General features: G+C 51.8%; 2 protein-coding genes across 5 annotated transcripts in view; one reads left to right on the forward strand and one right to left on the reverse strand.

Moving 5' to 3' along the window:
• Positions 1 to 14,105, reverse strand: part of Thtpa (thiamine triphosphatase) — a 45,537-nt gene that overhangs the window by 18,109 nt on the left and 13,323 nt on the right. The gene's annotated exons all lie outside the window — the stretch shown is intronic.
• The window catches only part of Zfhx2 (zinc finger homeobox 2), a 33,879-nt gene that overhangs the window by 12,769 nt on the left and 7,005 nt on the right, over positions 1 to 14,105 (forward strand). For 2 of the 3 annotated variants that reach the window (XM_034498668.2, XM_076930993.1), the window contains exons 2-8: positions 6,301 to 8,372; positions 8,523 to 9,040; positions 9,516 to 9,756; positions 10,950 to 11,024; positions 11,382 to 11,440; positions 13,256 to 13,456; positions 13,940 to 14,066. In XM_034498668.2, the coding sequence (XP_034354559.1) occupies positions 6,350 to 8,372; positions 8,523 to 9,040; positions 9,516 to 9,756; positions 10,950 to 11,024; positions 11,382 to 11,440; positions 13,256 to 13,456; positions 13,940 to 14,066 (3,244 nt within the window). In that variant the 5' untranslated portion in view covers positions 6,301 to 6,349. The remainder of the gene's footprint in view (positions 1 to 6,300; positions 8,373 to 8,522; positions 9,041 to 9,515; positions 9,757 to 10,949; positions 11,025 to 11,381; positions 11,441 to 13,255; positions 13,457 to 13,939; positions 14,067 to 14,105) is intronic. The other variant, XM_076930994.1, reaches the window with a different exon arrangement.

The raw sequence follows: 14,105 nt of genomic DNA on the forward strand, positions 1-14,105 counted from the left end.
AATTAATCTTACACAAAGTAAGCACTTTCTAAATATTCATGAGGATGGAGAGATCAGTAGGAAAGGTAGAATCAAAACGGACTCTGGGATAGTGCATTGCAATTTTCCTTTTAAACTCAAGGTAAGAGAGAGAGAAGGGGGAGGGAGAGAGAGGGAAATTATTATTTTAAATGTAAGGGAATCTGGGCCTAATGACACCAGCCTGTCATCTTTACACTTGGGAGGTTAAAGTAGGAGCTGCACAGGTTTTGGCTTGCTTGGGCTCCAGAGTTCAAGGCCATCCTGTGCAGCTTAGTCAGATCCCATCTCAAAACACAAGAGGGGCTAGCAAGTAGCATAAAGACACCTGTCACCAGGCCTGTTGACCTACATTGTGTGCCTGTGTGCTGCACACTGTCATCAGGCCTGTTGACCTACATTGTGTGCCTGTGTGCTGCACACAGGCACAGAGTGAATACATATTTTTAGAAGGTTGATATTTTCTTTTAAAAAAAGTAATAAAATTAAAGGGCTGTTTGGATATGGTAGCATACACCTTTAAATCCAGTACTTGGGCTGCAGAGGCAGGAGGATCACTGTGAGTTCAAGGACAACTTGGTCTTCAGAGTTTTAGACTTACCAGGGCTACATGATGAGACCATGTTTCAGGGAAAAAGGGGGAGGGGGGATGGCTCAGCCATTGAGATCACTTACTGCTCTTAAAGAGGACCCAGTTCCCAGCACCCATGTCTAGTGATTAACAACTGCCTGTAACTCCAGATCCAAAGGGGATCAGATGCCTTTGACCTTCATCAGTACCTGTACTCACATACACAGGCACACAGACCACACACACACACACACAATTAAAATAATAAAAATGAATCTTTAAAATAAAAGGTCTGCCTGTGTTGCTCAGTGGGAGAGTAACTGTCTCTTGAGGCCATAGATTCAGTCCCTACAACTACAAAAATAAAGGAATCCATTAAAAAGTAAATGCAGGGAGAGGGAGAGGCCATAATAGTGTGGGCTCAGTATTAGCTGCTTCACCGAGCCTGAGTGTGAGCTAGGGAAGCATCCTCTTTTGGCTCTGAGATTATGAGTGTCTCCAGATCCAGCAGCCAAGAGCTAGGTGTGGCGCTCAGAGGTACAGCCCTCGCCTAGCAGATGTAAGGCCCCAAGTTTAATCCCCAGCACCATAAAAATAAACAAAGGCCAAGTAAGACTTGAGCTCTGCCAACCTCCTAGGGTAACCCATGCCTATCATCCCTCTTGGGAAGCTGAGGCAGGAGGATCATGGGTAATCTACTACCAACCTGGGTTTTAGAGCAAGATGCTATCTCTGAGGGGGGGGGGAAGGGGAGGGAAAAGGAGAGAGAGAGAGGCACAACAAGTGAACTGTGGGAAGACTGGGTGTGAATCCGACCCACTTATTCTGCCCCCTTTGAGAGTCAGAGCAGGAGGGATCCAGCCTCCTTTTAGATACTGTGCTCTGCCCCAAGGGAGGAGATGGCCAAGCAGAGGGTACAGCACAGCCTTCGATGACACCCAAGACTTGCACTCGGTGTATTGCCTTTATGGCCCTCACACCATTACTCCCAGGTTTCCATGTGAGGAAATAGTCTGGATAAGCACCTTGCCAAGGTTGACGGCTAGTGAGTGCAGAGCCAGCATGACCTTGGTCTGCATGGATCTTAGCCCATGCTCTTACACTTGACGATGTAATGTTCAGGGCTGGGAGTGTTTTGGTGCCAGAGCTGTTGCCACAAAACCTTTTGTCCTTCACTGGGCCTGAGGAAATGGAGAGGGGCAGGTTTTGTTTGTGGTTTTTAGAGGAGAGCTGGAGCTTGGTGATGTTCCTTCTGTGACCAGCAGGGAGCAGTGGTGTTTCTTTTCCTCCCAGTCTACCCAGGTGGGGCTTGGAGGGAAACACCCTGGGCCACTGGGGCCTCAAATTCTGTGGAGCCTCTAACTCCATCTCCATGCTCTGCCCTTGCCCCCTGGCTCGAGAACTTCTCTAGTTGTCTGTCAGTTTCCCATCCTGCAGGGTCTCAAAGCCTGCCTTAAAGATCTTCCACTTGTATGCGGAACCTCAAATCCAAGCCTTTCTGTTTCCACCTCCTGATATATATTATATATATGTATATGTGTGTGCATGTGTGTATATATACATATATGTATATGCCTTCCTCTTCAGGTCAGTAATTATGACCACCTTGTAATTGTGGGACAGCAATTCCTGTCATGCCTTGAAAGCACTCCCATGTTTCCCTTTCTGAGTAAGATGGAGACAGGAGAACCAGGTGGAAGGGGAAAGGAGACAGTTAGGAGACAGTTCCCGGAATGAACGGCCTGTTTCTCCACAGACTTGTCTTATCCCTTCCTCTCCACCTCACCCTGGTGAGGAGCTGGACCGGGAGGGGAAAATGGAAGGGCCACAAGGGAGCTCCCAAGACTGAGGGCCGCTTTAGAGCTGTCGATCCATCTTTCAGGGCGACTACACCCTCAGAACTCTCCACCCTCCCTAGGCTCCAGGGCTCCCTCCTTCCATCCCCCGTGGTGGCAGCCGCCTTGTAATTTAAAGCTCTCCCTGTCGCCTCTAATGCGATCCTCTCGTTTTATTGACTCTCTCTGCTGTCTGTGGCGCCCCTTCACATCAATCTCCGCTCTAATCACAAGGCTGCCACTGCCTGCTCAGTAGCCCCTCTACTCTGGAGGCCCAGCCCTTTCCTCTACTGTCCCCCACCTCCAGCACACCAGCCGCCTTCTCCTATTTCTTCTGAGCTGTAATGTCAGGCTCTGTGGCAGTTATCTTCTGCCTATACCCTCCTGTGAGAACAGGTCCATGGGAGAGCCGCTCTTAAGAAATGCTGGGAACCACAGGAAGAAATGGCTGTGGGGCAGGGTGACTGAGAATCTTGGCCCTGGGTAGCTGGGAGAGGGGCCCTGACTTTTAGAGGCTTCTGTTCCATCAACAGTTCAAAGCAAGAAGGGCAAAACAAAGAGAGATTCAAGAGAGTGAAGACAGAAGAGAGGGGGTGGAAGGATTAAAAGTGAGGAGCACCCTGACCATAAAACTCTCGTCAATAGTGCATGGCGGGAGAAACACTGCGAGATGGAGAAAGGGCCAAGGGAACTAGGTAGGGGATGCGTGAGGCGGAGAGAAATTTGCAATTGAAATTCTTTCCAGAAGAGGAGGGGTGTGACGCATGGTAGGGAAGTGATATACAAAGCCACCAGCTGACCTGCCCAGCCGGGGCTCTCACCCACAAGCTGGCCAAAAGCTGAGCCCCTTTGGTTTCTCCTCAGCAATCAGTGGTCCTTTTCTAGTTGGGAGAATTCAACTTTAGAGAGAGAGGGATCTGGGAGTTACTCCAGAGTTGGATCCTGTTCAGGCAGCCTCTGAGCTGTGATGTAGCGCTGTGAGTGGAGAGCCAAGAGGGAACTGAATACTTGTAAGCGGGGCTTGTCTGCTGCCACTGCAGGTGAGTTAAAGGGCCCACCATGTCAACCCTCAGCTTTTCCTATCAAGTGGGGCCAGCCTGTGGAAATGACTGGACCCTCACAAACCAACCAACTTACCATCCTCTGTCCCACCAAGGATCCTCAGAAGGAATGCCTTTTTCCAACAATGCCAGGACTTCTACCAGCTACTTAACTGGGAGTCTGCACTCCACCCCAGTGCAGTGCACTCTTCTCTTCCCTTTGATTTTTCTCTTCCAGTCTTTTACCAGGTACTTACTTGCATCTCATTACCATGCTAATCCTGCCCCTCAAGAGTCCCCTTGAAGGTCCTGACTCAGGCCTAGCTGGATTCTCAGGGGGAGGAGGGAAGTGTGAATAGTCTTGAAGGCAATGAGGCACCTGGACCAAGGACCTATATCAAATCTGGGAATCTGGAAATGAGGGTTAAAGATGGCCCAAGGAGAAAGAGGCCATCCCCTCGCCCTTTCTCTGAAGCAGTGTGGCCTGAACAGTAGACAGTTTATCATTAGAGATCTGTTGATTCAGAGAGAGAGAGGAGTTAGATGGATGCTTGGGGAACTGATAATTTTGAGGAAGGTTTGACAGTTCCTCCCACACACAAACCAACTTCCTCCCCATCTCTCCAGGGTCTTGCGTATCCTAGGCTAGTCTTGAACTTGCTATGTAGGCAGGACTTCTGAACCTCCTGCCTCTACTGCCAGAGTACTGGAATTAGAATCATGAACCTGCCCCCAAACCCCAATTGATGCTGACTTGGGAAATGAGCCCAGGACTTCATGCATGCTAAGCAATCGTACTGTGCACTAAGCTGTTTCCACATTTTGGAGCCCAGTTACTATCGGTAGCTCATTTAACCCTTGAGAATGCTGGGTGATGCAGTCAGGCCCTGATAAGTCTTTAGCTGGTGCCAAGACCATACTATAAATACTTGAACAGCTGGTAGGGCCGTTATTACTAGAACTTGCTACTAATATTTGCATCTTCAATTTGGAGAGTACAGAGGGTTACAAAGGAGCTACTATCTTCCAACTTGCCAAGGAAATTCCTCAACCTCAGCATGTCCCAACCGGTCTAGATCTGGAATATACTGGAGAAAGATTTGTGCCAAGAAAAGCAAAAAGACTTTGGCTAGGGGCTGGACCTGGGGCTCTTTCCCAGGATTCGTTCATTTGAAAGCTATGTATTAGCCTAACAGCATGTGCACTTGTACAGCAGAGGCAGGTATTAGGATGAGGTGAGGCCTGTGATGCAGTGCTTGAACAGTAAAGGCTAGAGGATTCAAGGTTATTCTCAACTAGTTGAAGTTAAGGCTAGTCTAGGTTTTATGAGAACTGGACTGGCTGGGTACTCAGAGAGATAGAAAGCAGTCAGGCTCTCATGGAATTAATCCTCTAGAAGGGAAAAGACTCAGTCAGAAAAGATCTTTCACTAGACGGTGAAAAGTCTGGGCAGGTGGTCTAGAGGACTCCCCAGCAGACTAAGCTCTTGGGCAAGGCCAAGGAATGAAGTTGGCTTGTTTGAGAGACAGGAAGGACCAAGAAAGAAAGGGAAAGAGTATTGTGGGAAGGCTGGATAGCTGGCCAGTGGGCTAAAACAAGACAGCTTGGAGAAAAAATGTGGATTTTCTGGCAGGTAGGCCTTTGCAGATCAGGGAAAGGAGTCTTGATTTTATTGCATGCAATGAGAAACCACTGATGGGCTTTTATTTAGAATGTAATATGGTTTACATGATTTAAAGACAATTATGAGGGTTGACAAGATGGCACAGTGGTAAAGGTGCTTGCTGCCAAGCAATGACAACCTAAGCTAAGCTCCATCCCCCGGACCCACAATAGTAAAAGGAGAGGACTGACACCCCCCCCCCCAAATAAGTTGTTCTCTGGTCTCCACATGTGTGTCATGGCATCCACATATATACACATAAGTAATTTTTTTTTTCTTTTTTGGTTTTTTGAGACAGGGTTTCTCTGTGTATCCCTGGCTATCCTGGAACTCACTCTGTAGACCAGGCTGGCCTCAAACTCAGCCTCTGCCTCCCAAGTGCTGGGATTAAAGGCGGGCTCCACCACTGCCCGCACACAAGTAATTTTTAAGACAACCATGAAGGAGAGGTAAAGACGTAGGTAGGAGGCACAAAGCCCTGGGTCCAATCCCCAGAACTTCATGAACTAGGTATGGTGCACACCTGTGATCCTAGCAGATGTGGAAGTAAGAGAATCAGAAGTTCAAAGTTAGGCCTGTCTTTAAAAAGAAAAGAAAAAAGAGGAAAAAAAAGAAAGTTATAACCTAAAATGTATATTTAATTCTAATCCAAAATTAAAACACTGAAAAGTAAAGCAGTTGGTGAGGACACAAATGAAGAGGAGACTGCTCATGCGCTAATTGCTGCTGACAGTGGGCGTCAGACAGAGAGTCTCCTTACAAGCATTTGGCATTTTCCGTAGTTAAAAGTGAAGTGGTCGTTCAGCTGTTAGACAGAGACACTGGACTGGAGAAGGCAGAGGTGGAAAGGAGCACTCCATCTGGAGCACTAGCTCGGAAAGATGCAGTGACGGGCCAAGGTGGGGCTGGTGAGGAAGAAGTGAGTGTAGCGTAGACATCATAGAGGGACGAGCGGTACCAAACTTGAGACTGTGAGATGGAGAAGAGCTGGTTTGGAAAGCAATAGTGAATTCTGATTTTAGACATGCTAAGTTTTAGGCCTATTAGACTAAGTAAAGCTTCAAGTTAGCATGAGGGCACCTGAGTCTGATGCTCAGAGAGTAAGGCTAGAATCCAGACATTCAGCCTTGCTGGAGACTGAGATGACACTGCTTTCTCCATGCCTCCCTGCAGGGTACTGGCTGTCACGCTGAAATGAACCCTCAGCAGTCCTCCGTCTACCATGGCTTCCCTTAACTCAGCCTCTCCCTCCGGTACTGTTCCTTCCCCTGGGCACAATGTTCCATCACCACTTCCAGAGACCTCCTCCTCCAGCACCTCGGATCCTGTCACCAAAGATCCCCCTGGTCCCCCCTCCACCTCTGAAAGCATAAGGTCCTCAGAGCCAGGGGGAGAGCATCTGGAGTCAGACAGTGACCTTGTTCCACCAAAGGAGATTGGAGAGCCCCAAGAAGAGCCTGGCTGTGGTCACATCCCACCGAAGGACCTTGGGGTGGCAAAGAAGGAGGAAGGAATCCTTCCTTTGGACCTAAGCAACCATTTATTCTTTGCAGCTGGAGGTCAGGCCTACCTACTGGCCAGCCTGCCCCTGCCAGGTGGCAGTGAACTCTTGTTACCAAAGGGCTTCCCCTGGGATGAGGCAAGCGTCAAGGAAGAGCCCAGCCTGCCCCTCCTTGCCCACTTCCCCTCCTCACACCTTACCACCCTTCATATCCAACATGGCTTTGACCCAATCCAAGGCTTTAGCTCTTCTGACCAAATTTTGTCCCATGATACCTCAGCGCCATCTCTGGCTGCCTGTGAGGGAAGGGATGGATCCTTCTGGAGCTACCAGCTGGTTCCAAACCCAACCGAAGATCCCAAAGATGGCCCCCTGGAGAGCCAACAGGGAGACCACAGGGCAGTGTTCTGGATCTGCCTTCTGTGCCGCCTGGGTTTTGGCAGGCTCCAGGCCTTTATAGGTCACACACTTTCTCATGGAGTGAAGCTGACCTCTGCCCACCACCAGGGCCTGCTGGGCAGCCCAGCCGTACTTCAGGATGGTCATGATGGCGGCATGGCCTTCGTAAGCTTTCTGGAACCAAAACTTCGTACTTGCCCTTCTCCTGAGGTACCTGACACCAGCACAGTGACCGTGAAGACAAATGGAACCCAGGCTGAGGACAGCCCCCCAGAGGCAGATGTTCAGGCCCTTGTTCTCCCCGCTGAAGAGGTTATGGCCCTCAGTCCACCATCCCCAGCCACAGCCCTAGCCACCTGGGACCCCAGCCCAACCCAAGCCAAAGAATCGCCAGTATCAAGAGGCGAGGCAGGGCCAGACTGGTTCCCTGAGGGGCAGGAAGAGGATGGAGGACTCTGCCTCCCGCTCAACCAAAGCTCACCCACCTCTAAGGAGGTGGCCGTGCTCCCAGCTCCAGCACGCTCTCCTCAAGACACCAGTGACCCACCTCAGTCCTGTCGCCTGGCTGATGACTACACCCCAGCCCCTGCAGCCTTCCAGGGCCTCAGCCTGTCCAGCCACATGTCCCTGCTACACTCACGCAATTCCTGCAAGACTCTCAAGTGTCCCAAGTGTAACTGGCACTACAAGTACCAGCAGACCCTGGATGTGCACATGCGGGAGAAGCACCCTGAGAGCAACAGCCACTGCAGCTACTGTAGCGCCGGGGGTGCCCACCCCCGCCTCGCTCGTGGAGAGAGCTACAACTGTGGCTACAAGCCCTACCGCTGCGATGTTTGCAACTACTCTACTACCACCAAAGGCAACCTTAGCATCCACATGCAGTCCGACAAGCACCTGGCCAACCTGCAGGGTTTCCAGGCAGGGCCTGGTGGGCAGGTGAGTCCCCCGGAGGCATCTCTCCCACCTGCCTCTGTAGGGGATAAAGAGCCCAAGACCAAATCATCCTGGCAGTGCAAGGTGTGCAGCTACGAAACCAACATCTCCCGAAACCTGCGCATCCACATGACTTCTGAGAAACACATGCAGAACGTCCTGATGTTGCACCAGGGGCTGCCACTTGGCCTGCCACCAGGGCTGGTGGGACCAGGACCTCCTCCCCCATCAGGCGCTGCCCCCACCAACCCTCCTGAACTTTTCCAGTACTTTGGGCCCCAGGCCCTAGGACAGCCTCAGACACCCATGCCGGGGCCTGGGCTGAGGCCAGACAAGCCCCTTGAGACCCAGCTACTTCTCAATGGTTTCCACCACCTTGGAGCACCTTCCCGCAAGTTCCCCACAGCTGGTAAGTCCCCTATCTGCTCCAGCCGCCCCGTACCCAAGTCAAATTGTATTCCCTGCCTTCTTCAGAAGGTCAGCTCCCCACGTAGGTAAACATAGCTTATTCTAATTAAGTGCCCCACTCATGTCTCCCTAATCTGTCTCTGTCCCCTAGCCCCTGGCAGCCTCTCCCCTGACACCCATCTGCCACCAAGTCAGCTCCTGGGCTCCTCATCTGATGGCCTGCCCACTTCACCATCCCCAGATGACAGCTCACCCCTGAAGGTGTTCCGCTGCCTGGTGTGCCAGGCGTTCAGCACAGACAGCCTGGAGCTGCTGCTGTACCACTGCAGCATTGGCCGGAGCCTGCCCGAAGCTGAGTGGAAGGAGGTAGCTGGTGATACCCACCGGTGTAAGCTCTGCTGCTATGGCACCCAGCTCAAGGCCAACTTCCAGCTCCATCTCAAGACTGACAAACATACTCAGAAATACCAGCTAGCAGCCCACCTCCGGGAGGGGGGCGGAGCCATGGGCACCCCTTCCCCGCTGACCCTGGGGGATGGGGCTGCTTATGGCTCTGTCTCCCCACTTCACCTGCGCTGCAACATCTGTGACTTTGAGTCCAACAGCAAAGAGAAGATGCAGCTGCACGCCCGGGGTTCAGCCCATGAAGAAAACAGCCAGATCTATAAGGTGAAGTTCAGGCAGGAGGGGGCAGGAGAGGGAGGAGGAACAGGGTAGGGTGGGAGGTACAGCGTAGAGAGGTGGAGGAACCTGTGCTGATGGACGTGAAGAGCAGGGCAGTGTGTTACCAGGGTAACAAAGTGCTGGGCAGATCTGGGGAAAGACCAAAGGACAGTGGGCTCTGAGGAGGAGAAACACTTTATTCAGCTGTCCTGGCACATAGGCTATATATAGGGATGAGTCCATCTCACTCCAGCCCATCATGGTATCCAGGACAGAAGCAGATTCCAGCCACACACTGGGGAACCCAGGATTGATGGGAGAAAGAGGAGGGAATCAAGAGATAGAAGATATTGAAGATAGGAGGCTGTAGAAGGGTTGGGGGAGCTCACCCAGGAGTGAAAGAGTTCAAGGGAGGAGGGACAGGCCCCAGCAATCTGGAGGTGTATCTTCTATGTCTAACCAGGCCTCTTCATGGTTCTAGTTTCTGCTGGAAATGGAGGGAGCAGAGGCAGGGCCAGAGCCGGGGCTTTACCACTGCCTGTTGTGTGCCTGGGACACGCCCTCCCGCCTAGCCATGCTACAACATCTACGTATGCCTGCCCACCGCGACGCCCAGGCCCAGAGGCGACTGCAGCTACTACAGAACGGCCCAGCAGCTGAAGAAGGACTCTCGGCTCTCCAGAGCATTCTGAGCTTCAGCCATGGGCGGCTTCAAACTCCTGGTGAGGAAGAGGAAAAGGAAATGGGAGAATAAGAGCTGGATGGGAGGCAACAGATGCAAGAAACCTAGGAAGTAGAAACCTGCACATGAACCATCAACAGCAAGTCGGAAGGCATGGAAGAATGAGGAGGCAGGATGAGTTTCAGGGACAGGGAGGCTGGCAGGAGACGACTGGAGGACAGGAGAGAATGAATAGCAGAAGTTTTTCTGAGTAAAGGACAGGAGGCATCACCTGGTGGCTCTGAATAGCAACTAGTGTCCCAGCTCTATTGCCTGTGCAAGGTGACAGGCAAAAAGAAAACATAACCCATGCTAGGCCAGACTTCTGGGAAGGCAATGGGAGCCATGGGCGTGGTCCACAGGCAACAGGGATGGGAAGAGGCCCCAACAAGTTTCCCATCCTTTGCCTGTCTCCTAGGGGAGTCCTAGGGGGTCCTCAGCCCCAAAGCTGGGCTTAGAGACCCCCTTAGGCAGCAGAAGTTGTGCCAGCAGAGGCTGGGAACAGCCAGCCAGGTGCTATTGATCCTGAGGGTACAGGAGAAGAGCCTGGAAGGGGCTGTCAGAAGTGGGCATGGGCATCTGGGCTTTGGAGAGGCCAGCAGTGGGCGAGGGCAAGGAAGGGCAGGGCAGCAGGAACCAGGAACAGGCAGCATTGACTGGTGCTAATTGAATTGCCAATACGCTGGCTGGAGTTAAGTGCTGGAGGGGCCCAGATCAATAGCTAACGATCCTGGCGCAAGGCTGAATGGAGTTAAGGAACTTTTAACACTTTAATTAGGCTGCCACCGAAAATAAATTCCTACACATCTGTCAATTCTTACTTGAGTGGTGATCTCCTTGCCCATCCCTCCGGTTCACCACAGCTGCCGCTTCCCTAAGCGTTTACAGTGCCCCTCCCACTACCCTTGTGGGGCCTCCCTTTCCCAGGGTCAGTCAGGCAGGCGGGAGGCCAAGCTTAGACCAGTCCTATTGTGGGGCTTGTTCCTAGGGATGGGGTGCTAGGCTTGTCCTATGCTTCCAGTACTGGGACTTCGCACTTTTACCCTGTTTCCTCTGGTGGCTTTCCATTCTTTCCCGCCTCCCGACTCACTCATCCATCCCGCCACCACCTGGCTGCTTATCCTGCTTCCTCTTCCCTCCCTCCTCTTCCCATGCTCCACCATGTTATGCTGACTCTCTCTCCATTCCACACAGGGAAGGCTTCTGACACCCCCTTAGCTCAGCCACCCACCTCTGAGAAAGATGCCCAGAACAAGATGGAACAACGGGGTGAGCGTTTGTTTCCTGTCTCCCCTGCCCCATTCACTGTACACTGGCATGTTGATGGGGCCTTCCAGAAACTCAAGCATCCCGAAAGGCCTCCTTCCCAGAAGGAGCAAAACTGACCAAGGGAAAGGGAAGGGAGAACAAGTTGCATCTGCCCAGACATCTCTGTCCTCTTTGAAAACCCAGCCCTGGCTAACCCAGCAGTGATCCCTGCCAGGCCTCACCTGACTGCTGAGTTTTTGCCCATTCTGCATCCTCAGAAGCCCACTTCGTACCCTGAAAGCTTTCTTTTAGTGGAGAGGCTATGCAGGAAGGGGAGAGGGTTAAGGAGTCCCTAACCTCCTCTTCTCTCACCCTCAGCTTCCGAAGTGACAGAGGACAGAACCGGCCCTCCCAGAGACAGTGCCAACCAGATCACGGTCAGAACTGGGGTGACTGGGATGATGAAGGTGGGGGACTGGCTTTACTGAAATCGTTTACTCTAGAACAGTAGTTCTCAACCTGTGGGTCACCAGCCCTTTGGAGGCTGGACAACCCTTTCACAGGGGTCGCCTAAGACCATCAGAAAACACAGGTATTTACGTCACAATGCATAACAGTGGCAACATCACAGTTATGAAGTAGCAACGAAAATAAATGTATGGTTGGGGGTCACTACAACATGAGGTGCTGTGTTAAAGGGTCACAGCCTTGGGAAGGTTGGGAAGCACTGCTGTAAAGGCTTTCGTCATGCTTGTGGTGGATTTAATTCAGAATATCACACGAGAAATGCCGTGCAAGGCCAGTTCTATATGTTCAGCATGTATGGGAGAGAGCTGCTTCAACACAGAAGTGACAGGAAGGGATGGCAGGGACTTGAGGGAAAATCAAGAGACTGGTTGTATATGCCAGGAGAGGAGGGAAGGAAGAGTGGAGGAAGGAGAAGAACAAGGTGAAGTCAAAGAGCAACCTCCTGGGCCGCTAGGAGGCTGCGCCTTTCTCAGAGGAGCCGTAAGTCTGGACAGCACTGTCCTGGCACCCCCTTCTTTAGAGTAGAGGCACCAAGCAAGTGACTCACTGACAAGTCCTACTGGCCTCTAAACCCGAGGACTTGAACCTGAGGAGACTCAGGAGCAGCTTAGCCTTATGGTCTCTAAAGTGTTGCTTCTGAGGAGATCCCACATCTCTGGTCTTGAGATGCCTGCCATCCAGGCTTCCCAGACTCCACTGCTGCATGCAGAAATACCTCTGTCCTCAGTTTCTCTTCCTCCCAACTCCTCTTCCCCACAGCCTATCTGTTACAGGTGTCTGTTCTGAGAGTTAGGTGCACTAACATGAATGCCTGGATCCCTTGCTCCGATATGCAGGCCTGGGAAAGTGCAGGGTAACAGGAGAGGAGGCAGGCCAGAGAGAGAAGCTTGGTCTGACGCATCAGGGAAAATGCCCACTAGTCAGTTCAGTTATGTGGTAGCAGGCCTCTTGCCTCCTGCCTATCTGGAAGTCTAGGCCATAATGTACTAAGGGACAGACCAGAGTTTACCTGGGCCACTTGAGGAGTGGCATTTGCTTACATTAAGAAGTGGTAAACAGGGTGATGCTTACTTTAATCCCGCAAGGCACACGCCTTTAATCCCAGCACTCAGGAGGCAGATGAAGGCAGATCTCTTGAGTTCAAAGTCAGCCTGGTCTACGGGATGAGACCAGGACAAGAAGTAGTGAGGGGAAAGAGAACGGTGAGCAGCTGAGCCTGAAACGGATGAGTCAGCTTCAGGGGCAGACAAGTAGGACCTCTTGTAGGAGATGCTGAGGGAGCTGAAGGAGCAACACAGTCAGGATAAGGGACCTTGGCCCAGAGAGTACACCGAAGAAGGAGGCATCTCACAGAAAAGGCAGGCAGTGGGCTGTGGGTAAGGAAGCTAGTTTTGAGGCTGGTGTAGGGCCAGCTGGGAAGCTGGAAAATTGACTAGGGTGTCAGACACAGGGAAAGACACACCAAACGGGAGGCAAAAACCAGGGTGAAGGGACGGGGTCGGGGACACTGATAAAGAAGGAAGTCAAAGTAGCAACTTAGGCTAGGACCGTTGCCAGCCTCAAGGGCTGGTTGGGGACTGAGTAGGTTAAGATGCCTTCCTGTCTGACTTCGTCTCCTTAATCTGGATATGGGATCAGTGTTGCATTGAATCCTACTAACGGTGATAGTGGGTCCCCCACCCACCTCTTTCCTGACTCCTCCTCCACCCATATGTATTCCCCAGGTATTCTGCTGTCCCTACTGCAGCTTCCTGAGCCCAGAGTGTGACCAGGTGAGGGTTCATACACTCTCCCAGCATGCCGTGCAGCCCAAGTACAGGTGCCCGCTCTGCCAGGAGCAGCTGGTGGGCCGGCCTGCCCTTCACTTCCATCTCAGCCACCTTCACAACGTGGTGCCCGAATGTGTTGAGAAGCTGCTGCTTGTGGTGAGTACAGGCTGAGGAAAAATGGTCTTAAAGTCTCGTCAGAGCAATGCGGGAGGAGAGGGAGAGGAAGCAATATCCAGGTGTGTGAAGGAAATAGCATTCTAGAGAGTTGAAGTTGACTTTAAAATCAGTGGGGTGGCTCTCAGAACCAAGCTTGCCGAATTAGTTCCCTTTACTCCCGCTTGAGGCAACTATACAGTTCTCTCATTTCCATTGCCCTGAAGAGTTGTTAATAGCAGAACCATGTAGCCTTGCGGTAAGATACTTTTAGCCTGAGGAAGGAGGGGCAGGGCAGTGGGTAGCTAGCTACCCAGTCCCTCAATCCAAAGAAAGGCATCAGTTCATTGGGAGATTTGAGTAGACAGAAAGCTAGACCCTAGTGAGGAGAGCTTGGCACAGATGTGGGTGCACAGTAAACAGGTGGGGCTAGCAATAGGAGGTAGCAAGTGTGACGAAGCCACTGGGATGTTTTCTGTATGATAGGCCACAACTGTAGAGATGACCTTTGCAACCAAAATGCTGCCTGGACCCACATTAGACCCTGTGGAGGATGGCCTAGAACGCCCAGCTCCTGAACCAGAGCCCACTCCCAACAGAGACCAGGCAGCAGGTAAGGAAGGGCACAGCATACCTCCCAAGTGGCTTTGCA

Source organism: Arvicanthis niloticus, chromosome 3, assembly GCF_011762505.2.
Source record: "Arvicanthis niloticus isolate mArvNil1 chromosome 3, mArvNil1.pat.X, whole genome shotgun sequence".
In the NCBI taxonomy this organism is placed as follows: Eukaryota; Metazoa; Chordata; class Mammalia; order Rodentia; family Muridae; genus Arvicanthis; species Arvicanthis niloticus.